This window comes from Amia ocellicauda, chromosome 8, assembly GCF_036373705.1.
Source record: "Amia ocellicauda isolate fAmiCal2 chromosome 8, fAmiCal2.hap1, whole genome shotgun sequence".
NCBI lineage: Eukaryota > Metazoa > Chordata > Actinopteri > Amiiformes > Amiidae > Amia > Amia ocellicauda.
This window is the reverse complement of record NC_089857.1, coordinates 44,128,264-44,151,950: the sequence shown is the minus strand read 5'-3', so window position 1 is coordinate 44,151,950 and position 23,687 is coordinate 44,128,264. Positions and strand designations below refer to the sequence as shown.

At 47.8% G+C, this 23,687-nt stretch overlaps 2 protein-coding genes across 7 annotated transcripts in view; one reads left to right on the top strand and one right to left on the bottom strand.

Moving 5' to 3' along the window:
• The window catches only part of apc (APC regulator of WNT signaling pathway), a 48,494-nt gene extending 34,140 nt beyond the window's left edge, over positions 1–14,354 (bottom strand). For 2 of the 3 annotated variants that reach the window (XM_066711601.1, XM_066711604.1), the window contains exon 1: positions 14,181–14,354. The gene's annotated coding sequence lies outside the window, so the exon portion shown is untranslated. Of the gene's footprint in view, positions 1–5,987; positions 6,078–14,180 lie in introns of those variants that run through there. The other variant, XM_066711602.1, reaches the window with a different exon arrangement.
• Positions 14,355–19,108: 4,754 nt separating this feature from the next.
• The window catches only part of epb41l4a (erythrocyte membrane protein band 4.1 like 4A), a 68,974-nt gene continuing 64,395 nt past the window's right edge, over positions 19,109–23,687 (top strand). For 2 of the 4 annotated variants that reach the window (XM_066711598.1, XM_066711595.1), the window contains exons 1-2: positions 19,109–19,635; positions 19,878–20,103. In XM_066711598.1, the coding sequence (XP_066567695.1) occupies positions 20,005–20,103 (99 nt within the window). In that variant the 5' untranslated portion in view covers positions 19,109–19,635; positions 19,878–20,004. The remainder of the gene's footprint in view (positions 19,636–19,877; positions 20,104–23,687) is intronic. The other 2 variants (XM_066711597.1, XM_066711599.1) reach the window with 2 other exon arrangements.

The window sequence follows — 23,687 nt, the reverse complement described above, 5'->3', positions numbered from 1 at the left end:
TTTTTAACCATTCCTATAACTAAATCTGGAAATGTTTGGATGCATTGCTTGTGTTGTTTGTACTTTAAACCCACTCCGTGTCAATCAGAATAAATCTGTGAACCTCTTACAGATATACAAGGCTAGCACGTATACTTTTATTCTTGACTGTTCAACCGACCCACTCAGTGTTTTATTTTATCTATTGATGTTACAGCGGGGAGCGTTTTACCCATCTTAAACCAATCCAAATAAGTCACAACTGCCATTCTTTCACACACCTAACAGGGGGCTGTTTAATCTCCAAGATGTGTGAAGGTTTTCAGGTACTGTAGTCACTGAGTAAACTGTCTACTGCACAGCTACTGACAGCACCGAAAAAATCAAAGAGCTCGAGATTGCACACAAGGGGAAGGAGTTGGAGAATTGTATAGAAAAAGAAACTATATCCTTCTAAACTTTCTCAATGCAACCAAACACAAGACACAGATATGGACGTTTAAAGTGAAAATCTGCAGACCTAGTTCAAGAAGTCTGGAGAAATCATACACCCAAGAAAGATAATTTGAGCCCCAGTTTTCTGTATAATTACTCTCGGTCTGTGCTGCTATTTATTTTATTTCAATTCTCTCAACAATAATTTACAAAAACACAACAATCGCGAGTGTGGTAAAATAGATGTTGAAACAATGACCAATGCTACACAGATTGCTGGACCTTATCGATCGCTCTGACCCACTTTTTGGGGTCTGGAAACTGTCACTCATGCAGCTCCGGCCAATCGTGCCAGATACCCAGAGTGCTTGAGAGAATTACCCACAATTCTCAAATTCACACCACGCAAAATTCTGGAATATCTGTATTTTTTCCGGTCCTCATCAGGGCCAGGTGCGTATCGGTCACCGCAGTGCAAAATGTCTATTGGATCATGGCAGGCAGAACCACTGGGAGCAAATCTTCAGTTATAAACACTAATAATTTGAAACGATGCCAGTGCTAACGAGTCCATTCATTAAAGGAAAGATACAGCTACAGCAGAAGCGGTTTTACAATCCTTCATTCTGCACAGAAGGCAGGGAATGATGTTGTGTTTTGTGTGTCCCTGTGCCGTGTGTGATCTGATACTATAAAGGAGCAGGACGGTCACAGGCTGTGCATCTTAAAAATGATGACAATGCATTTACCCAGAACCAACAATAAAATGTGACGAATGAAAGAACAAATGAAGAATGGCTCTATACCTAAAATATTGCAAGTTCGTGAATAATAGCCATGAAGTTGTTTATTGCGATATAGGTGGTTGTTTCATAATCCCAAAGTCAAACAATTCAGCCTTTGCGATCAGTGGTCTTCCAATGGCTTTAAAATTGTTCACAATGCTGCTGACACACACACACACAGAAAATAATGGGAAACACAGGAGCACAGAATCCTCCCCCCCACACCCTCTCGTGACACTCGAATGACCCCCCCCCCCATCGCTGACTGATGGCGCCTTTTCATTCACACCACAGCGATGCTCCTCTCAAAACAAATTAGCAATTCACTCCATTTGTCAGCGCAGAAGGAAGCAGTCATTCATAAAATTGCACTTCAGGCCGTTTGGCAGGGAGTGCTTTTGTATCGGGAAGTCGCAGGTGCCGGTGCCGTACGCTCGAACGCACAACCTTTAACGTCCCGTGCCGCCACCTTTCCGAGCCGGTGTTTACCTCGGATGCCATGGGACCAGAGAGTTGGGCCCCCGCTCCCACAAACGAAGTAGCGGAGGACAGGTGGGACTCCAACCTGAACGGCGGAGACAAAGGCCGACTCTTTAACCACGGCCGAACTGAAGTGCGGCTCGATCGCAATCGCGTCTAACGATTTCTGACAACCGGTACAGTTTCACACACCACGTGGAAAAGAAAACTAATTAAACCACCTAATTTGTGCAGTCTTTGCGCTGCTTGTCATGCCAATTACCTGACTTTATTGGTCAATTTTATACATGGGTAAGTTTATACATAGGGAGGAAATGATGCAAAAACAGCTGCACTCACAGCAATTAAACAAGGGCCCTGAAAGGAGAAAGATCTGAACAGAACCAAAGAAAAAAGGAGGCTACAGTAAATGATACTCAATCTGCTAGTCTCTGCTACCCAAATCCTCCTTGACTGAGGAAACCGCTTCACCACGATGGGGAAAACAATCCCACAGCACAGAATGATTGCCGTACACTTTAAGGACAGCAGGGTTTTCACCAGGGGAACAGAGACGTCACACAAGGGGACAATCACATGCGTCGCAGAGCAAGTGCAGACCCCCACACGTAAATCAGCAGCCAGGGGGCAGAGAGGGGGCCGGGACAGCATGGAGGCAGGTCCGCCCCAGTAACGGGCTGCCGCGAAACATTAAATAAGAGTCGGCGCACTGAGAGTCTGATCATCTGTGCGCTACACCCGAGGGCATTCGCTCAGACCAGCCTATCCATCAACCCTGACAGGGAGACAATAAAAGCTGGCTGCTTACTGCCACCTGACCACTGCCACCGGGGGAAGGGGGTGCCAAGAGATTTACCAGCACACAGGCCCCCAAACAAACCGGCCGCCAGATCTGTCCCAGAGATCACACTGCATCGATCATATCGGTTGCTATTGACCGGGGGAAATATTGAAGCTGCCCGCCACCTGGATCAATAGCTATGGCACATCCCCATGCTCAGAGAAGCCTTTTGCACTGTCCCCTTTCAGGATAAATTTGAAAAACAAACCCCAGTGTAAAAAACAAATCATTTCAGGTCTGGGTGGCTTTTCCTTTCGAGCAAATTTCCAAAATGCCAGCATTGGTGCCGTCTCTATTCATCACCCCCCCAGAAGACAAATGAAGACCCTCAGCTATTTCAAAAGGTGGGATTTTCATTGCTCATGGTCGGAAGTGAAATCTCTGAGAAGTAGGTTGATTGGGTGAGGGACCGTCACTTCAGTATCATTGAGGCCTTTTCAGGATTCCCGTCCCAGAAATGACAAACTGGAAGAATTAATCCTCACAAAAACTCCAGCAACACACACAATGACATTTCGGTCCACAACAGCTGAAGGATTACAATGCTGCAGCGTCGCACAACGCAGCCCTGCACCATGAACACAGACCGGTGACACAACAGGGCTGCTCAACACAGGCATCAGAGCAGCAAACACTGCAGCACAATGGATGTCACTGGAGGCTGTTCGACCAGCTATTTTTCTGCATTTCATTACAATCTTCAATAAACCCTTTAATATCACGGCTTTAACAATGTAAGGCAGAGAGAAGATGATGCATCTCCAAACAGTAACAAATCAGAAACAGACATCATCAGTATCTGAGCAGGAACCAAATGGCACAACGGGCGGCTTCAGCGCTCCTAGTCATGTGTACCGTCCACGACAATTCGATTTTGGTACTCATGTGTGCGACACGCATAGCAGTGTTTTCATAGAAGTCTTCGTGGATGTAACAGCTGTTTGAGGGCCTTCAATAAAGGCATGAGGATGGGACCGGTCCTCAGGATCACCAGGCCCGAGCAGGACAGACCCCTCTGGACTTCCTGTATCGTTACAGTATGTAGGAAACTTCAGAGGAGCACTACACTACAGTGCTATGAATCAACACACTTACTTAGTCAAACCTCAGGATCTCTGGCCTGCTTTAAATCCCATTTGGTCTTTGTAGCACTACTCAAAAGACACTGTCATGTAGGATGGGAAACGATTTACAATGTTTTTCACCGCGTTGTGCACTACTACAGAAGAGGACCATTGTTCTGTGTAATGTACTATATTAAGAAGCGACAATAAAAATTCCATGATAAAGACATAACTCTTCTTAGTCACGACGCTTTGCAGAAACATGTTTTTTCCTGTGTCAGAGAAAGGAAGCCAAACCGGGCCAGCCCGTCGGGACGATAAATTAGCTGCTTTGTTCAATTAGGACGGACTGTTATTCAACCAGATCTCCTGATCTCACTCATAATTCGTCATAGTTGCACTGGGGCCCCCCCAAGAGTGACTCACAGCTCGTGAAGCCATTCTGACGTCAGGACTAATCAAATTGAATTAAAAATAAAGATAAACAAAACGCACACATGGTTTACTGCAGAGGTTTCCCTAACACTACAGAGTCCGCAATGCAACATCCCGGACTGTGGCCCCAGTGCGCTCAGGTAATCACAGTGCAGCAACAAAGTTATCGCGACACTTCGAAAAACAAGTGCTGCTGTAGCTACGTCCTGCCGAGGATTAGGGCTTCACTGGGGAAGCCGAACGCAAAAACATTGAATCAAGGTTCATAAACTCATCATTCATACATGAAGGGTGCTGCAGACACCAGACTGCACAGAGGTGTACAAGCAAGCATCTCTGCCTTTAAAACTAAGAAAGGCTTCGAAAGCCATCTGCCTGCTCCAGATTCGAGGCTGTTTCCAGGCAGATTGTGATTGTACTTGAGCTGCACATTTCCCCAGAGCGCAGCGCCAGGCTTGAACCAAACAGGGTCGTCAGCAAGCCCCTGTCAGAGGGGTCTCACTGCCCTCTCCTCAGCACCAGGGACCATTCGATATTCAAGAGACTGACCGAGACCAGGAGTGACCGTTTCACCTTTCAGCCAATAGAAATCTACCTGTCAACCATATCAAGGTCATCAATAATAATAAGAACACATTTAACTCTGCAGTGTTACATTATAGCACAAGCATACAACTGAGGCTACACAGAGGCAACTTCAATCCACTCCAAAGGACAAACAAACATGTCTGCTGCAGCTGAAGGCAGCCGTGATGCCGCGATGCTGTGCGTGGCAGACGGGGCTCAGTTTGCACGGCTGCATGGGGGAATAAACCATTTTGCCCTGATGCACAGCAAAAAGCTCGAGCTTCACATCATCTGGGATGATTAAACCAGTCAACACCTCTGCTAACAAAGGACTTGCAGCAGAGAGAAAGAGAGAGAGAGAGAGAGAGAGAGAGAGAGAGAGCGAGGGAGGAAGATAGAGGGATAAAGAAAGGACTGCTTCATAAATAATGTATTAAGATCTCCCCAAAAAGCATTCTGCTTCACGGGGAGAAAGACTCGGCTTTGGCATGGTCACATTGTTGGCTTCACAGCATCATTCAACACACATTTTACACAGCATTATTGCACCCATTGCCCTCATCCCCCAAAAACTGCTTTGTACACCGATTTGCAAACACCCAGCGCCACGGTGCTCCCCCCCCCCCTGGACAACAGTAAGAGGATTCCATCTTGTGCAGCCCAGCGTAGTCTTTAAAATCAATTCTGGTGGCCGGCAGCGCGGCTCTGCAGCTACCCGGGACTAAAACCCCGCAGTCAGCGTCAAGTCAAGCATGGCGTTCTGACAACCACAAAGACACAGCAGGTGACCGGTTCACTCCCACCGCTCGGCACTCAGACTGTACATAACAGTGTCAATGCCACGGTTTCCACACAGGATTAACAATCGCAAACGTATATGCCCTGCCCCCCTCCCCGGCACCCCGACAAACCCCCACAAAGAACAGGTCTCTACCGCATGATCTTGCCGGGCTCCGCCGAGATCACAGAGAACACCTCCATCACAGATCCTCAGTTCTCATGACGCCTCTCTACAGGAATCAGCACTGCCTCCCTCCTCAGCCCGGACGGACGTTTCCAGTCCAGGCACCGACTAACAGATTGTTTTTTTTTCCCCCGACAGCAGCGGTAGCAGCCGCCTGCGTCTACCCCTCAGCACAATGCATCCTTTTTCCTCCCCTCAGCCTGCCAGCAGATAAAAAGACCAGAGAGATACGCGACACATCCCCCCACACCCTCCCCTTCCCACATTCGGCACCCATGAAAACAAAAGGCTTAGCCGGCATACAGCTCGGGGATTCAAGGGGAGGAGAAAAAAGAAAAGGGAGAAGAATTTAGACGCTTAACCCTGTGCCTGTCACCACCCGGGCTCCAGGGCAAAGAAAAGGTAAATAAATCGAGCAATAAATGAAAGCACCTTACCCCATTTCGGTACCACTCCGAGCCTCCATTCCCTCTCCCTCTGCCTGCGCTACAGCACAAGCACACACAGCCATTCCAGTCACATGGCCCCGACACCGAGCCAATCAGCTGGCAGGCAATCTGCCACAGCGCTGGCCGATATGCGCTGGCCTGTCTCCAGGAGATTACACAGCTGCTGCCCCCCCTCCCACCCCCTCCACTCAATTAAACCCGCTGTCTGGGAGCGGCCGGGGGCTGCCCGCTCTAGCAGATGACTGGTGAGGGGCCAACACATCCAAAGCGCCCGAAGGTCATGCCAGCTGTCCGCGGGACTGTAGCATGCCACCCCCCCACCTGGGCTGTACCAGGTCCCAGAACAGTCTGATCCCATGTCACACAGTGGCCGTGCCCCCTCCAGACCCTTCCTCAAGTGAGCAGACCGTAAAAGACTTCTCAAAAGCCTGGAGGTACTGCTGATTGTCCCCTCACGGGCCCAGCACACCGCTCACCTGCTCCTAAAGCAACACCAACCTCCCCCCCCAGTAAGACTTATTCTCTATATAAGCAACACAACACACAGAGACCAGGATTGTGTTCTCGCACCGCAAGGTGTCCGCGTCCCTCGACAATTGCATAACTTCTCCACTGAAGGAACTCGCCTAAAACTGGAGAAAAAACATCCGTCTTCTCTCTGTCTTTGACACATCCTGTACGGATGGAGTCACGCAGCCAGGGGAGGCTCTCTCTCCGTGCTGAACCTCCACACAAACAAGCCAGACCAAAAGCAATTCAACATCAACGCCGGCACCAAGACGCCGCGGTCAATATTAAATCACATATACACAAAATATAAATAAATCCTGAACAGTTAAAAGGGGGCGAAATACAGAAGTCTGTTTATTTTTGCATTCCTATTTTAGTGTATAAAAAAATAAATGCCAATAGATTTCAGATTTTGCATTTATAATGTTTAATTCTTATCAAGATATAAGTCCTGTACACCGTGGTGCACACAGTAACCGAAAGGGGTTAGGAAGGAATATTTTAAAAGTTCTGCTTTATATTTTAAAAAGCAGTTTAAACTAAAGCTTGCAGAGCGGAAATGGACGTCTTAACAGCTTCTTGTGGTGGTTATGTTCAGTGTACTGTCTTAGGCCTAAGAGCCAGTAGTTTTTTTTATTTTACTCTGGATCTTTAGACACTGAATAGACTGGTTGTGTTTACCCCAAAAAACATCCTTGGTCTTCTCTATTTTCATGTAAATAAGGCTCTTCAGAAAAAGACGGGAGGAAAAAAAACTCACTTCCCATGGCCGGAGTTCCCCCAGATTTCTTGCACGTCTCCCAATTTATGTGGGAAAATGTTAAATGGCGCCGGTCCAGGGCTCCGGTTCTGGCACCGGGACACTGACATTTAAATGTTGAGACATGCTTTCAGCAGGCACTTCTTTTCAGAGCTGCTCTCCTTTTATTTTTGGTTTGGTAAAAGGCCGTCTCTCTGGGAGGTTTAAACTTTTTAAAAAAGGGGGTTGGGGGCTGGGGGACCGACTAGCACATTGTCGGAACGGAAACAGACTCCCTGCTTTGTAGAAAGAAAAAACATTTAGGAAGACTATGAATTGTGTCTACATACAAGGTGATATCATAACTCTTTCCTTTTGTACATCTCCGGCAGTTTTAAGCGTCGCCAGCACACGTCTGTCCGCATGGCCTCTCCACATGGATGGGACACACGTGTGCTACAGAAGCAGCATAATCAGGTCTGATTGTCACTGCATAGACCGTATGCACCGAGTCTGTACAGATCCGTCTATTCCTGGCACATGTACAGGAGCCTGTGTGCATCGGTATCGCATGCTCATTTACACAGCAAAACAAAAACCATGGTTTAAATCCTCTTCTGGGTCGGACTGTCAATGTTCTTCATATGTAATTCCCCCCCCCCCCACCAATCGGATGGGGAGAGTGTTTGAGGCCAAATCACAATAATGTGAGGCGTCCAGGAGGCAGTGGGAAGCAGGGTGATCTTTTTCCTCGGATAAGACCGACTGTTCGGCTCTTGAAGAGTATTCTACGTTTCAGAGGGGAAAATACACTTCAATTGAATGTGGCTGCTGTTCAGTCGGGACCAAAACAACATAATATATTCTACAGAGGAAGAGAGAGCAGATCCGTATCATAATGGAAATTGCCGAGCCTGCACAAAGCCGGGACACAGAGGAAATGTGCCGAAACACAATTCAACGGGACTTCTCTCTTCCTCCGACACTTCCTTCGCTGGGTTAATTATGGAAATCCACCTTCCCCATTGTAGGTCACAACACCAAATCTCCAGAGGCAGGAGAGGGAGCCCTGCACCGCGGACACAAATGGAGCCGGTTTCAAATCGCACAAAGCCTGGAAACACAGCCTGGCAAGATTGTAATTACATATACCGCGTCACCCGATAAACACAGTGTGGAAATGCGCCCACAAATGTTCAGGACTGTAGAAGGAGATTTTGCTCAGATGAATCATCTCACAAATCTTTACGTGATATGGGGGGGAGGGGGTAACTGCTAAATCAATGGACCTAGAGAATAAAGCCATCTTCACGCACCTGGCCACTGTGCCGGTCGATGGAAATGTGTGAATGTCGTACTCAATTGTTCCAAATCGATCAATTCAAAAGACTGTTTGAAGGCAGGTCTACCAGTAGTCAGGAGTCAATTATTATAATCTGTGTTAAAGAAGTGCATCAAGATAATTATGTTCCAAACCAAGACATTTGGGCTTTTTTCTTGGTGCTTAATTTACCTATTTCAATTCAAACCCTGCTACTCTCTTAGTTTAAGGGGAGAGTCGTAGTTCGCACCATGTAAACACCGAGCCTCACCTGTACACAAACCAGGCCTGGCTGAACTCCCAGCAGCTCTAGCGAGCAAACACGTCTAAATCTGAATCCCAGAGGCTAGAATTTGCATCAGGTATTTGTGCTGGAAAATAGAAAGTGCTCCCCCCTGTTATTTAAAGGGAACTAAGTAGATAACCCTGGGATTAGGGATTAGGCATTCAGAGCAGTAAATATGATGTGAACAGACCGGACAATTTTCCCAGAATAAAGGAAACTCTTGGCGTCCGTGAACCAGACTAACCGTGGAAACGTTACGAAACACCGCAAACAGGGGTCACATGTTCAGCTGCAGCATTGGCATTGTCCTGCAGTTACAATAATCTTATCTGCATCTATCTGCACAAGAATAAGTAACATGGGAATCCCACCGAATCATTTGGAAACACTCAAGTACAGATTGCATTTATAACCTAACCCTGCTCTGACATAACCGTTCTGATTAAGCAACAAATCAAATTAATTTGATCTGGAAATTGACGATTTCAAAACACGGATTGTAAACGGATCTTGTGTAGCTGCCGTTATGAAAGACATGATGTCGGAAATGACCTCCTGCAGAGAGGGCTGGCGGGAAGCACAGATGCCGGGGCAGATGTCCGTCCCCGCGGGCCGCAGTGAGGGGGCCAAGTCACAGTGGTCTCGCCGACTTCCCTCCCTGTGCGGTCACCCCGAGCCGACCGTGCGGACTCACAACCCCCTTCTAAACATTTCACCAAATCCCATGATTCACAAACAGATGCTTAGATAATAACAAAGCACCAAATACAGGTCATGCCTTACAGCGACCTTCAGCGATTGCTGATGTGCAATAAACTGTTCTACTGATCATCCGAGAATAATAATCTGAATATAGGATGTTTTTTTTTCTGACTCACTACGGGCCGGTTCCACAGCCCCAGACTCTACCGTCCGCGTTGGACGGTCCACTGTCATCTAACCCAGGTCTGTGAGAGCAGCTGTAAGTGTCCTGAGACGGCATCGATTATGATATTTGCGGTGTGATATCGGAGAACTGGAGCAGACGCAAGTGGGAAACGCAGGGATCTCCCCCGTGACGCACAGTGCTCAGGGCAGAGACACTCGTGTGTTTCTCAATCTGCACAACGACGGGCTCCACTAAATCATTTGGCACCTTGCAAACCGAAAAGCATCAAGACTCCGGTCACAAACATGAGCAGTGTAACGAACACATCAAACCGAGCAAGCTGGATAATAAAACAATAAGAAAAAAAACAGACTGAAGTAGAGAAACCCATCAATCCTGGTTAATATGTATCCAATAAATATCAGATTCTAGGTGTTTTAAAGGCCGCACTCTTTTTGTGTTGTTTTGAAGAGAACAAGCGCCCGACAGGAAAGTGCTGGGCCGCAGTGATCTCCAGTAGGGGGCACCATCTCCCCCCCCGGTCATTAACACCATTACCACACTGCCAGTAACTCGGGCACAATGATCTGCACAGCCCGTCTCCTAATTAAAGTGAGAATACAGGATTTGCATTCCCAGTTAATTAGTCTGGGTCCTTTCATTAAAAAAAGAGAAACAGAAGGGTGAATATATAAAAACTGCCTCATCTAGAAGGATAGGGTCACACAGCTAATATTTTCTAGTTTCATCTTTTTAAACACTTTTAATTACTCTGCAATTAATAAAAACATCTGATGAAAGCAGGCTACTACACATTGTTAAGAGCACAGTTGTGGTTGAATCGGTCATTAAACACTCCGGCAGCTCAGACAAATACAGACGGGAGAGAAACAAAGTATTTTTCAGCAAAATTATCAAAACGGATTGTGTCTTTAATGGAAAGCGTGTAATTAGAGAATGCCAGGCTTTGGTTCCCAAGGTACCCGGGAGCTACGCTGGCTGCTTCACGGCGCTGAAGTGTCTGAAAACACGCCCCCCCAAGGGGCCGGAGAGCCACCGGCACAAAAGGAAAGGAAGCTCCCCACTCAACAGGGCCAAAACATGCCATTTTGTCCCATTTTCATGTTAGAAATTAATTATAGAGAGTTTAAATGTCAAATTAAGATAGCTTGACCAATTAAAAAGGGGAAAAATAGGAACTTAGGCCTGATACATGCATGTCCAATGCCTGACTCATATCAAAGTGTGCATACCAAGCCTCTCTCCTCCTAAGAAGCAGAGTTTGGAAGTGATCCAGTTCAATCAACCGATTACACGTTTGACCACAGTGTCAGTCAACCACAACTTTAAGCGAGCTTCAAAACCGCTGGAAAACACAAAACACAACAAGAAGATCTGCTGCTCTTCAGAAGCTCTCCGTCGCCTCTCACTCACCAGCCGGCACTCCTGTCGAACGGCTACATTGTAATTCGGGAACTGCTGTGAAAATAACACCGCTGTTTTAGGATTACTGCTCCGGAGGTAAAGTCATGGGATCAGCAACTACAGAGTCTGTGTGTGCAAGAACCCTGTCTGCAGTCAACTACCTTGAGCGGAAAAGCACCGTCTTCAGGGAATCCCGTTTGGTATGGAAGCACAATAAGGCCGCCTCATGTACAATGACGAGTAAAAACAATAAAATCATCTCCCTGCCTTCCCACACTTCCTTATCTAGCCAGCTCACCCCGGTGCATCTGCACCAGCGCTCAGCAGGCACTGTTTCAGACCAGCTGAGATTACAGCTGTGCATCACGGTGCAGAGGACGCCTGTGTAACCGGACACCGGGGGCAGCACCGCGGAGGCTCGGCTGCTCTCACACCGACGGGGGTATACGCCCGGCTCCGTCAACGTGGGATGTTTTCTCCACTGCATAACGTCTCTGATGCCGATGAATACGAAGCAACACAGTCCTCCATCGGGCTGCTGCCCAAAGACCAGGATCTCTAAGGGCTGGGAGCCAAAAACAGTCCATGACAGAAGCATGAGGACATCTTAAAAAATATTCCTTTTCACAAATGTCTCACATGTGTGCAGTACCTGGTCACATAACTATTTAGCTCGGGACAGCGATCCACAGTTAAACAACTACAGTACATAATGCAGGCTCCTCCGGGCTGTGATAGTCCAGCTGGCAAACTAATCAATACGTTTTCAGAGTCGGTGGAAGAGGTCATTTCACCACCACCAAAACTCCCCAGCAATGTGGTTGAAGCTGAAAATTTGGGAACATTTAAAAACAGACTGGATAGGATCCTTGATCACTTAGTTATTAATGGACACCAAACGAGCAGGATGGGGCGAATGGCCTCCTCTCGATTGGACACTTTCTCATGTTCTAAGACCTACATTTCACACGGCGTATCGCCAGCGCTCCTGGTCAGTGGGCCGATCTCACTCACTCAATCTGGGTCGGTGCCGGATAAAACTCACCAGATAGGGTGAGATCGGCCCACTGACCAGGAGCGCTGGTGATGCTGGTTAGCTTTACCACTCTGCCGCACGGACGTCCCACTGCTATAGGACCCAAGAGTGGCTGGCTGGTTTTAGACCCAGCTGGGCTCTTAACCGAACCCCTGATTGAACTAATGACTGCCATCTTTCAAAGCTTGCAAGATTTGTTTCAGGAAACCAACTGACGCCTGGCCTGGACTGAAACCCAGCAGCTCTGGACTAGATCTCCAGCGAGTCTAGGCCAAAAATAGCTCCATTTACCCTCTGCTCTACATGTCGGTTGGGGTCGTCCAAACTCCTGGACATGCAACACAAAACACACAACGCTTCTCAAGACTAACCTGGGTGTTGACTGTCAAACCGCAAAGCTTGAGTTTGGCATAATCAGAGAGTCATTCTTGTGGAGAATTTGGGTCTATGATCGTGCCTGATAAAAGCCATTGGCTTTGACATGTGGAAGCTGATGCTACATGATGTGACAAATTAACAATGCTACCTAAATTGGTCATAACAATACATGATTGGCTGGTAGTTTACAGTTTGCAAAACCAACAATAACGGACATGGAGGCGTCCGTGTCAAAATGGGTGGGTATGACACGATGCAGTCGAACTGCAGTTAGGATTGTGAACCCCGGCCCCAATATATACTGAGGGATATATCTGTCCTGTATTGCAGACATCCACAGCCTCTCCAAACACATGCCTTCCTAGACAACTACAACCGACATCAAAGACGGCCCTGAAAACCGAACAGAAGGAAGGGAACGTGTGAGCACAGGTCCAGGAAAACCCCCATTTATGCAACTTCATAAAAGCAGAGAGCGAAATATGCTGTTTTGATTCGGGATAAGACAAGGGTGGTAAATCTCAACTGATCTAGAGTTTTTTGTTTTTTTTTCACTTGCTGGGGGGGTCATAAGACACTGCTTCCTATTTCACAAGTTCTTTGTCCCTTTCCATGAAGGCAGAAGTCTAGCGGACACACATGTGTAACCGATCCTGGGGAAATTAAACAAACATTGTAACGTGGCAAGTGTCTGAATGTAGGAGGTGTACACAAGTCCCGTCACAGTGTGCGTTTGTGGTTACATGAATTGCTGGACTAATAAAAACATTACCTGTTTTTCAGGTAACTGGCTTCACAATGCTAGACTTCTGTAAAGTGACCAATTATGTACTACAAATTATACTAATGTAAGGCAGGAGCATACAATTATCAGGCATTAACAAACAGGCTTTGGGAAATCATGACCAAAATCAGCAGTTACGGTAGACAAAACCTGCGTGTCGGTTAATGTCGTTCAGGTTTGTTGGTACACACGGATGTGAAAGTTGTGCAGCTGTTGATGCGGCTACAGATTTCGGAGCGCTGCGCGGGGCGTTCTAGAACGCAGAACACCGGGGTTCTGGAACGTCCGCACTAAACAACCCGCCGTCCCGCTGCAGCGCCGTACGAGCACACGGTCCCTGGCGGGGGACTGCTCAACACCCCTCTTCCACTGCACGACCTGCGCACAAGGCGGAGCGGGGAACGGGGTACTTGTCCAGCAGTCACGGGGTCTTAGGCGTCTCTTGCACCACGACTGGGACGAATGGAGCTGACCCCGTGTGGCACCGCTGTGGCCTCGGCGCCCGTCCCGGTGGCCGCAGGAGCAGCGGGGCTCTTTTGTCTGCGCCGGGTCACTGTCCTCCGCGACGCAGTCCTCACCCCACGGCTGCCACCACTGTGTCGGGTAACAAGACCAATGGCTGCCCAGCGGCCGGACCCGGGTGTCTTGTGGCGCTGGCGCTCGGAGGGCTCGGGTTTCTGCACAACTTTGTGAGAAGTTCCTCGGCGCGGCGCAGCCTCTGTCCGGAGCCCGGGCCGGGTGTGCTGGGACCCGGGTCACCGCCACACGCCGCGGCGCTGCTCCTCCACAAGTGTCTGCCAACTTTCGCACTTTCCCTCACAGCTCGCCTCTTACCTGAGAGCCGCATCCAGCCGCCCGTGGGTGCCCTTGTCCCGCCGCCCGGGCTGTGCTCTCTGGGGAGGCGCACGGAAACTTTCTTTCTTTGTGTCTCCCTCCGTTTCTTCCCAAGGCGCCCTCCAGCCTCCCCCTCTCCGCTACGCCATGTTGTCTGCGCTCCGGCGGTGTCGCCCGTGTTCGCGCAGGCGCAGGAGGCTCCCACGGCGCTGGCTGAGCTCGGGCCGCCTCCGGGCTGCGCAGCTGTGCGTGGGTCTGCGCGGCTGCACCAATGGGAGCGCTGGGGTGGTGCAGATCTGCGCAGAACTGTAGGAAACGCCTCTGCACCGACGTCACCTCGGCTCTTGCACAGCAGAGTCAGATTCCCCGGCCTGTGTACTTTTATAGACACACTACATGGACACAAGTAAGTGGACACCTGCCCATCGATCATCTCATTCCAGAATGATGGGAGTTTAATATGGAGTTTGTCCCCCTGTGCTGCTATAACAGCCTCCACTCTTCAGGGAAGGCTTTCCACTAGATGTTGGATGCTGCGGGGAGCATCAGTGAGGTCGGGCACTGATGTTGGGCGATCAGGGCTGGCTCGGCGTTCCAGTTCATCCCAGAGGTGTTCGATGGGGTTGAGGTCAGGGCTCTGTGCAGGCCAGTCAAGTTCATCCACAACAATCTCAACAAACCATTTCTGTGTGGACCTGTGCACAGGGGCACTGTCATGCTGACACAGGAAAGGGCCTCCCCAAACTGTTGCCACAAAGCTGGAAGCGCAAAATCATCTAGAATGTCCTCGTGTGCTGTAGCGTTAAGATTTCCCTTCAGTGGAACTAAGGGGCCCGAACCATGACAAACAGCCCCAGACCATTCCTCCTCCACCAAACTGTACAGTGGAAACCCATTTCATGAAGCTCCAGATGAAGAGGTCTTGTGCTGGCGTTGCTTCCAGAGGCAGTTTGGAACTTGGTGGTGATTGTTACAGACGATGTTTACCCGCTACACACGTCAGCACTCAACAGTCCCGTTCTGTGAGCTTGTGTGGACGACCACTTCTCAGCTGAGCTGTTGTTGCTCCCTGACGTTTCCACTTCACAACAGCACTTACAGTTGACCGGGGCAGCTGTGTATTCATCTCTAGCAGGGCAGAAATTTGACTAAGCGACTTTGTTGGAAAGGTGGCATCCAATGATGGTGCCATATTGAAAGTCACTGAGCTCTTCAGTACGGTCCATTCTACTGCCAGTGTTTGTGGAGATGACATGGCTGTGTGCTTGATTTTATACACCTGTCAGCAGTGGATCTGGCTGAAATAGACGAATCCACTAATTAGAAGGGATGTCCACATACTTTTGGCCGTGTAGTGTTTGTACTTTGACTTCTTCTGAAGTGAGCGATCGATGTGTATGTCTTAATGTTGTTGACAACCAAAGCAATGCCAATTTATAACTCAGATACAGAATTAATTAAAATAGCAACTGCACTGAAGACACACAGTGACCCACTATGGATGCCGTTGCTTCCTATGACATCATATTGAAAAGGCCAGTGCACAGAGAGGCATGGTTTAAAGCCAGATATATGTGGTTAGACTGCAGATCAATACCGGAAACCCCACAGAGCGCCTTTATTACACTCTGCCAATAGCTCTTCAGTGGACATTTTGATCTCCCTCCATTTGCTGGTCCCCTGGATCTGCGTATAATGAGGCTGCCAGGCAGGCTTTCTGAGCTATAATTAGCCCCACTTTGACCATGTGGGCTCAGGGGACGCTGGCTCTTGATTTGCAAGTTGGGGCTCATTGGCAGTGATCTCTAAATCCCAGAGAAGCTCAGTTTAAAGTAGTAAACTACTCTGGCTCAGAGAATCAGCACACAGCACACAAAGATCATATTATTATAATCATGTATTTTATTACACTGTTGGGGGATCTGCATTCATATACAATAAAGTAGGGCTTCTGAGATAGATATTTCACTAGATCATAATATTTATCAGACGCAATGTTTATCATTGTGAGACACAACTCAAAACTCTGCTTTAAACCTTGAAAAAGATGAACTAGTTCTACTGAAATATAGATAACTAAGAGGTAACTGTCGCAAATCAGCCGCTCAGAGCTCAGACAAATACAAACGTTATGCCGTTTGTAAGCACTAGATGGAGGTAAAGTTTCATCTTGCTCCTTTATTGAATTACAGTAATCCCCTTCCTTTAAATTAATTGTGTATTCCTAATAATACCAGAAGCCAGTCTGTATTGCTATTGTCATTGTTAAATCGTAGTAATATTAGCATTTTCTTCTGCCCTATAGTTCTGTTTCCCAGAATACTTGTAGTTATTTGTAAGGTTGTTAACATATAAAGACAAGAATGGAAAACTGAACAACATAAAACATCTATTAACAGATCATTTAACCAGACGCTCTCTTGCATGTTAAAACACGGTTTAAGTTAGTAATGAAGAGCTGATCTCGACCGATGTTGTAACAGCACTAGTCCTGACAATTGTCCTACTTGGTCATTGTAGACGTGTGCAGTACTCTCAGTACAGTACACACACTCACACACACACACACACACACACTCACACACACACACACACTCACATACACACACACTCACACACACTCACACACTCACACATTCACACACACTCACACACTCACACACTCACACACACTCACACACACTCACACACACACACACACTCACACACTCACACACTCACACACACACACACTCACACACACTCACACACACTCACACACACACACACACACACTCACACACACACACTCACACACTCACTCACACACACACACACACACACACACACACACACTCACACACACACACACACACACAGACAGACACAACACACAGACACACACTCACACACACAACACACAGACACACACTCACACACACACACACACACACACACACAGACACACACACACACTCACAGACACACACAGACACACACACACACACACACAGAAAGACTCACACACACAGACAAACACACACACAGAAAGACACACACACTAACACACACACACACACACACAGAAAGACACACACACTAACACACACACACACACAGAAAAACACACACTAACACAGAAAGACACACACACTAACACACACACACACAGACACACTCACAGTCACACACACAGACACACTCACAGTCACAGACACACACACACACACACACACACACAGACACACTCACAGTCACAGACACACACAGACACACACACACACACACACACACACACACAGAAAGACACACACTAACACACACACACACACACACACACACACACAGAAAGACACACACTAACACACACACACACACACAGAAAGACACACACACTCGCACACACACTCACACGCACACTCACACACACTCACACACAGACACACAGACACACACAGACACAGACACACACAGACACACAGACACACACAGACACACACACAGACACACACACAGACACACACAGACACACACACAGACACACACAGACACACACACTCACACATACACAGACACAGACACACACACTCACACATACACACACAGATGGATATGATACAGGTTTTAGAAACACACTCACTCTAAATTACACATTACATTGGTAATCAGACGCTTCACTCCTTGGCTGTCCCCCTACACCACACCTTGCTGTTCCCAAGTACATTTAAAACCCTCCCTGAGTCTCCACACGTCTGTTCCCACACCTGAAACTAACCAGAACACGTGTGTAGATGTTGAGGAGTCAGGTGGGTTGTGCTTTCAGGGAGGAACATGTCTGCTGTTGAATCATCAGCCGTACAGACTCTCAGAAACTGAAACTTGATGTTGAATCATCAGCAGGACAGACGCACACAGAAACTGAACCCTGTCCATCCTTTTCAGAGCGCCAGGCCTGCGGGGGACAGCTCATCCAGTGAGTAACCAGCCTCTGGACAGAGTCTGTGGACTGTGGACACAGTCGGTAGTTTCACAGCAAACTATTGACATGTGAACCCGCGCCAAGAGGGTAATATACTACGCAGGTATGATCATAAATGCCAAAGGGCAATGCAGGCAAGTAGGATCATGACTGAGGCAAATAACAAGCTCTTTCGACATGTGAATCAGTGTCATGTGCAACAGATAAACACACACATAAACACATCAAATGCAGAGGTCAATAGGCCTATACAAGACTTTAGAATTGCATATTTATCACTGCTATGATCCCACTAGGTTTGGTTTTTCTATCCTCCTATTACTAATTCATACGAGCTGCTGGCACAAGCTGCTGTGCCCGAGCCCTGTCTGAAGACCATCTCCCACTGAGCTGTGGTTAAAAGGGCACAGATAGAGACTGGGGCTCTGAAGCACTGCAGCCTCACAGAGGAGAGGAGGCTCCGCTTATTCCTCCATCGCCACACAAGAACAGGGTAATAAAGCCACCAGACCCCTCAGGATTAAAACAGGAGTTTTCTGCACATGGTGGAGGTGGACAAACTGCAACAAATCAAATCAACCAGTGGCATACATTTATATATTAAATAGGTGGGGTTAAATGTAATTAAAATAGCTTTCAGAAAGTGCATTAGGCCTTTGGCTGAGCTATTAATGACACACGAGGGGCATTCATGATTCCGCACTGAACTTTTATCTCCACCATATTTGTCAAAAGAAACGTGTTTAATGAAATAGGAATATGTTTTAGCCTTGACTGTAATTAGTAATAGGCTAATATTATATACAGGCAATGTATTTTGGTTGTAAATCATAAGACCAAGAAACTGGTGAAGTAGAGTATAATATCAACCTGAGTGAAGTATTTACTCAACATCTGTCAGAAACCATATTATTGCTCAGGAATGGGAGTTTAATGGTTCAAATGCAGATGTAACGGGCCGGAGCCGGACAGGTGCACCGTGCGGGACGCCGCTCTCCTCCCCGGCAGGTGGCAGGAGCGACTCGCCCCCCGACCGCCTCGCCGGGCTGGAGTCACGGAGGCGGAGTCACCGGGGAGACGGACACGGCCACCGGACCGCACAGAGCCGGAGTCCCGGAGAGGAGAGCGGTGTCGGGTTCCCACCGCCGCAGTTCAGCGCCGCTCCGGAGCAAGACAGCAGGGCTGTGCAAGAGGACGACAGCCCCGGTCTGGGGGATACAAACTCACAGGGAGGAGGAGAGGAGAGGAGAGAACAGAGGAGGAGAGGAGAGGAGAGGAGAGGAGAGGAGAGAAGTGGCGAAGAGCAGCCGCAGTCCGCCTCCCTGCGCTCGGCGCTGGATCACACATGGATGCGCCCTCGCACGCAGCGCTTCCCTGACGCGGGCCGGGATAACGCCCAGGACGAGCCCAGGACGAGCCCAGGACGAGCCCAGGACGAGCCCCGCACGACACAAAGGACTGGCAGCCTGGCGGAGCCGCGGGGTCTGCCTTCATAAGGTCTGTTTTCACTGCCAGTCTTCAGACAGAAGTGATTTATAAAACCTAAACAGTGTTTTTCATTTATACATTTAAAGCATTCTTTTTTATATACAAGTTTGAATATATAGATAGATTTCGATTGCATAGTATTTCAAACTTATTTGTATTTTCCATGTTGCGGATCCACGGTGCGAGCATCACTGTAAAGTTCAGCAGCAGACAACGCGTATTGTTAATATTGGGCTATTATTACATCACAGACAGCAGCGAGCCGGTTCTGACAGTCCGGGTCTTCACCCGATGCGTGTTTCTGCTCCAGCGTGACTCACGGATCCAGCCCCCGCCTCTCCCGACGCCCCTGTCCGCTCCGGCGAGCCGCTGTCCGGGATGGGCTGCTTCTGTGCCGCCCAGGAGGAGTTTTACTGCGAGGTGCTGCTGCTGGACGAAAGCAAACTGACACTGACCACCTGCCAGCAGGGGATAAAGGTGAGTGTCGCTAACAGCCCTGTGTCAATCACAGCCCGCACCTGTCACCGGCTGGAGAGCTGTATCTGTCAGGGGCAGGGGGCACTGATGCCCAGAGACCCCGCAGAGACACACAGTGTGGCGGCGGTGGGGACACTGTGGCCCCGGTCCCTCAGTGAGGTTAACGGGGTTGCAGATGCACAAGGACGCATTTAGAAACCGAAGTCGTTAAGAATCTCTAAAAACGGGCTTCTGCCAAAAGGCAGTAAATATGATTGCAAAGCGTGTAATGGGTTTGGTAATTGATCCGCAGACACTGTGTCCGGCCCACACCGACACGCTGTTCTTTTGAATGTGGTGTCCGGGGACAGCTGTCTCTGTGTGGGACGCATGGCTGTGCGCACCGGGTGTGAATGTGTCACCGGATAAATCTCCTACATCAATGACTTGATCCATATTTTTCACTTTCAGTTTGGTTAATGTTGTCTTTAAATGATGGAAATACAACTAAGAAGGTGTTCACATTGGTCGTATGCATCCTCTTTATTTGCTGCCCACAATGGCTATGGCAAACTCTTTCTGACTGCTGATATAAAGAGCTCGTCCAGTGAAGGTGTGGCCAGTACTACATTAGAAGAGGCCACAGAGACACATTTCATTGTTATGGCGAGTCAAGAAATACTCTTTTACAGACACCTGTACACTGTCTGAGACATCTGGGAAACAAAACCAGATATGAAACCCCAGGCAGCCTATAGAGAGAGAGAACCACAAGCCATCATTTCAGCCCTATTTGTTTGAAGGCAAATGTGTGTGATACTGTATGAGAAACTGTGTGAATCAGGACTTGTGTGATAATATGATATCGGCACCTGCTACTCTAAAGAGCGTAGTCATTGTCACTGCCTAGGGGTGGTGAGATCTAGTGAAGCTTTTTCTTTCTTTCTTCTTCTCGTGCTGGATCTAAAATAACAATAGGGTTTCCCCTTCCATGGCAGACAAGACCATGACATCATTACACAGCGCACTGAAACCCGATGAGGGGTCCGGAGACTTTGATGGCTGCACAGTTTTTCTTTTTTGGTGCCTTTTTTCCCTTTGTGTGTGAAAGACACTTCTGAAGGGGAACTGTCCTACACCCAGAGATTGTGAGACCGTCTTCACTGAACTCTGACCGTCTGCTAAGCAGGGTCCCTCTGCGCTCGGCCGCCCCTGTCACTCTCTCAGCACCAGTCAGGGCTGCCGAAGGCGTATTGTCAGCCATAAAGTGCTCAGACACACAAGGTTAGGCTTTTTTCCACTCTAATTTGAGCAAGACACCTTTGTAGTTTCAGGTCCTGCCATTTTCCCTTTTCTTTCTGTTTGAATTCTGAAGTTTCTCTCCTCCTTGGTGCTACAAAGCTGATCTAATGCTCAAAAAGGCCCAAAGAGATAACATTTCAAAGACACAAACAGCGTAGTGTCTGGCTGAGGCCTTGGACACGTCCCTGTGGAAGATAAACCCCAGGCGTATCTTCATCAGACTGAGCAGCGACTTGTGAGCTGTGTTCAAAAGAGGTAACGCAAGAAAGGTAATAAAAAAAGATGTTCCAAATGTTAAGTTTTTCTTTTATTACCTGCAGTATAAATATATCCCTAAAACACCTGCACAGATTCTATAAATAATCTTTATTCTCTCAATACAGAAGAATACCTATATGACACCTATATCTTCACTGAAAAATTTCAGAGGAACTGGGCACAGTCTGTGTATAGCAGTCAAGGGCTGTCTTAGCCCCCGGACCTGTGGTGTCAGCAGTGCCTGAAACCTCAGGACTGGAGCAGCCGACCCAGATTTCAGTTAGCTGTGCCGGGGTTTAATATTCTGTTAAAATCTCAAAAAGAACCACCAGATCACTCAGCTTGTCTTTAAGTGCCTGCAGGGCTGAAAAACACCAACGATACTAAGAGCTCAAGCAGCTGGAACGAATCCTGGGGAGTCCGTGGCTTGGCCCAGTCTCTTGACATTTGCTCTCCTGCAGGGCGGCGTTATTCTGCTCAGGAGGTCTTGGTTTTGTTCGTACCTGCAAACATTTCACACCCTGAAAGAGTTAATCAGAGACGCGTAATTGAAACAACGGTCTGTATTGAGATGAATAACATAAGTGACTGAAGCACTTTTATTGCTCTCCTTATGTCAGAATATGTATTCAGTTCACAGAAGCAATAACATGATCCCAGAGGAAATAAATAATACAAAAGGCAGGATTAATAAAGCGCACACTAAAGTAAACAATGGATTGACGGGGTTAAAAACGTTCAGGAAGTCCCTGTCGCATCCCTGGACTGGATATGTCCTGGGGAGACGTATCGGGTGTCGTAACAATGTTGCAACGGACGCTATTTGGACAGTTTCAGCCACCTCTCCATATTGACCACAATCCCAATCCTTTATCCCAATATTTGCGCATTCCTTCCCGGGAGACGATCTGAGGAGAACAGGCGTGATAAATAATGAATAATAATGAATATGCTGTGCTGTTGAACTTACAATTTGTGTAAGTTGTGCATTTACAATATTCATGCCAATGGGTTACATGTCACTTTAAGATGATTTATTACCATTTACGAAATGCTACATTTTCGGTGACACTGCTGCCAGCGGTGGGAACACGTTTATATGCTGCACTGGATTCGCATCCTCTGAAACTGGCTCGGACCACTTTGTCTGGGTCCACCCTGCATGTCTCAGGGCCCAGGCACCCAGTTCTGATTCTGATAATTTCTGAGCAGATGTGACCTGTCTGTGCCCGTCTAATCCACAATCTGCTCAAACACACCACCGCCTAGATGAGCAACCCCAGCACCTCTGAGCCACTCGGGAGTGGGTTAATCAGGTGGCAGATATTAGGCTGATAAATTCAGTTTTGATTGTGTGATAATTACACTTGTGATGTATTTGAGAACCTCTTTATGATACAAGCTTTGGTAAATATATACATCTACACACGCTGTAGCTTTTGTCTTGTGATGCCTTTAAACCAAAAATCAAAGGATGCTTTGTTTCCCATGCAGGTCTACATTTACTTATTGGGGGCTGAAATACCTCTGATAACAATCGAATGTGTGAAGACATGATCAGTGTTGAGTTTTTTGTTTCTTTTTTGTATCCTAGTAGTTGTCCGTGCTTTATCGAACAGCCATTGGGTGTTGGTGTCTCTGAGGCGTCTCAAATTGCACTGAACACGGCTGATGGTCAGCGGTGATTGATTGTTGCTGTGTGATTGATTACAGTGCCGCAGATTGCTTAATTAAAGAGCCCCTCACCCACTCGCCCGCACCGCTGCGATTCTTCCCAAAGACGTAGGCAGTCAGGTCTGCGAGGCATTGTTTCTGTCGCAGGGACGGGGGTCGAGGGAATTACAGTAAATCATCAAAGGCACCAGCAACCGCATGAATTATAATTCTGAGCGTATGGAGATAAACCATTAACACATGGGAGCTCAGTCATTTATCCTCCCCAGGATTCACAGTTGATAAGGTATGGATTCTAGATGTGCCAAAATATACATATATATAAACTGAGAGTAACTCAAAGCTTTGTATTGCATTCTTGTGTCATTTTC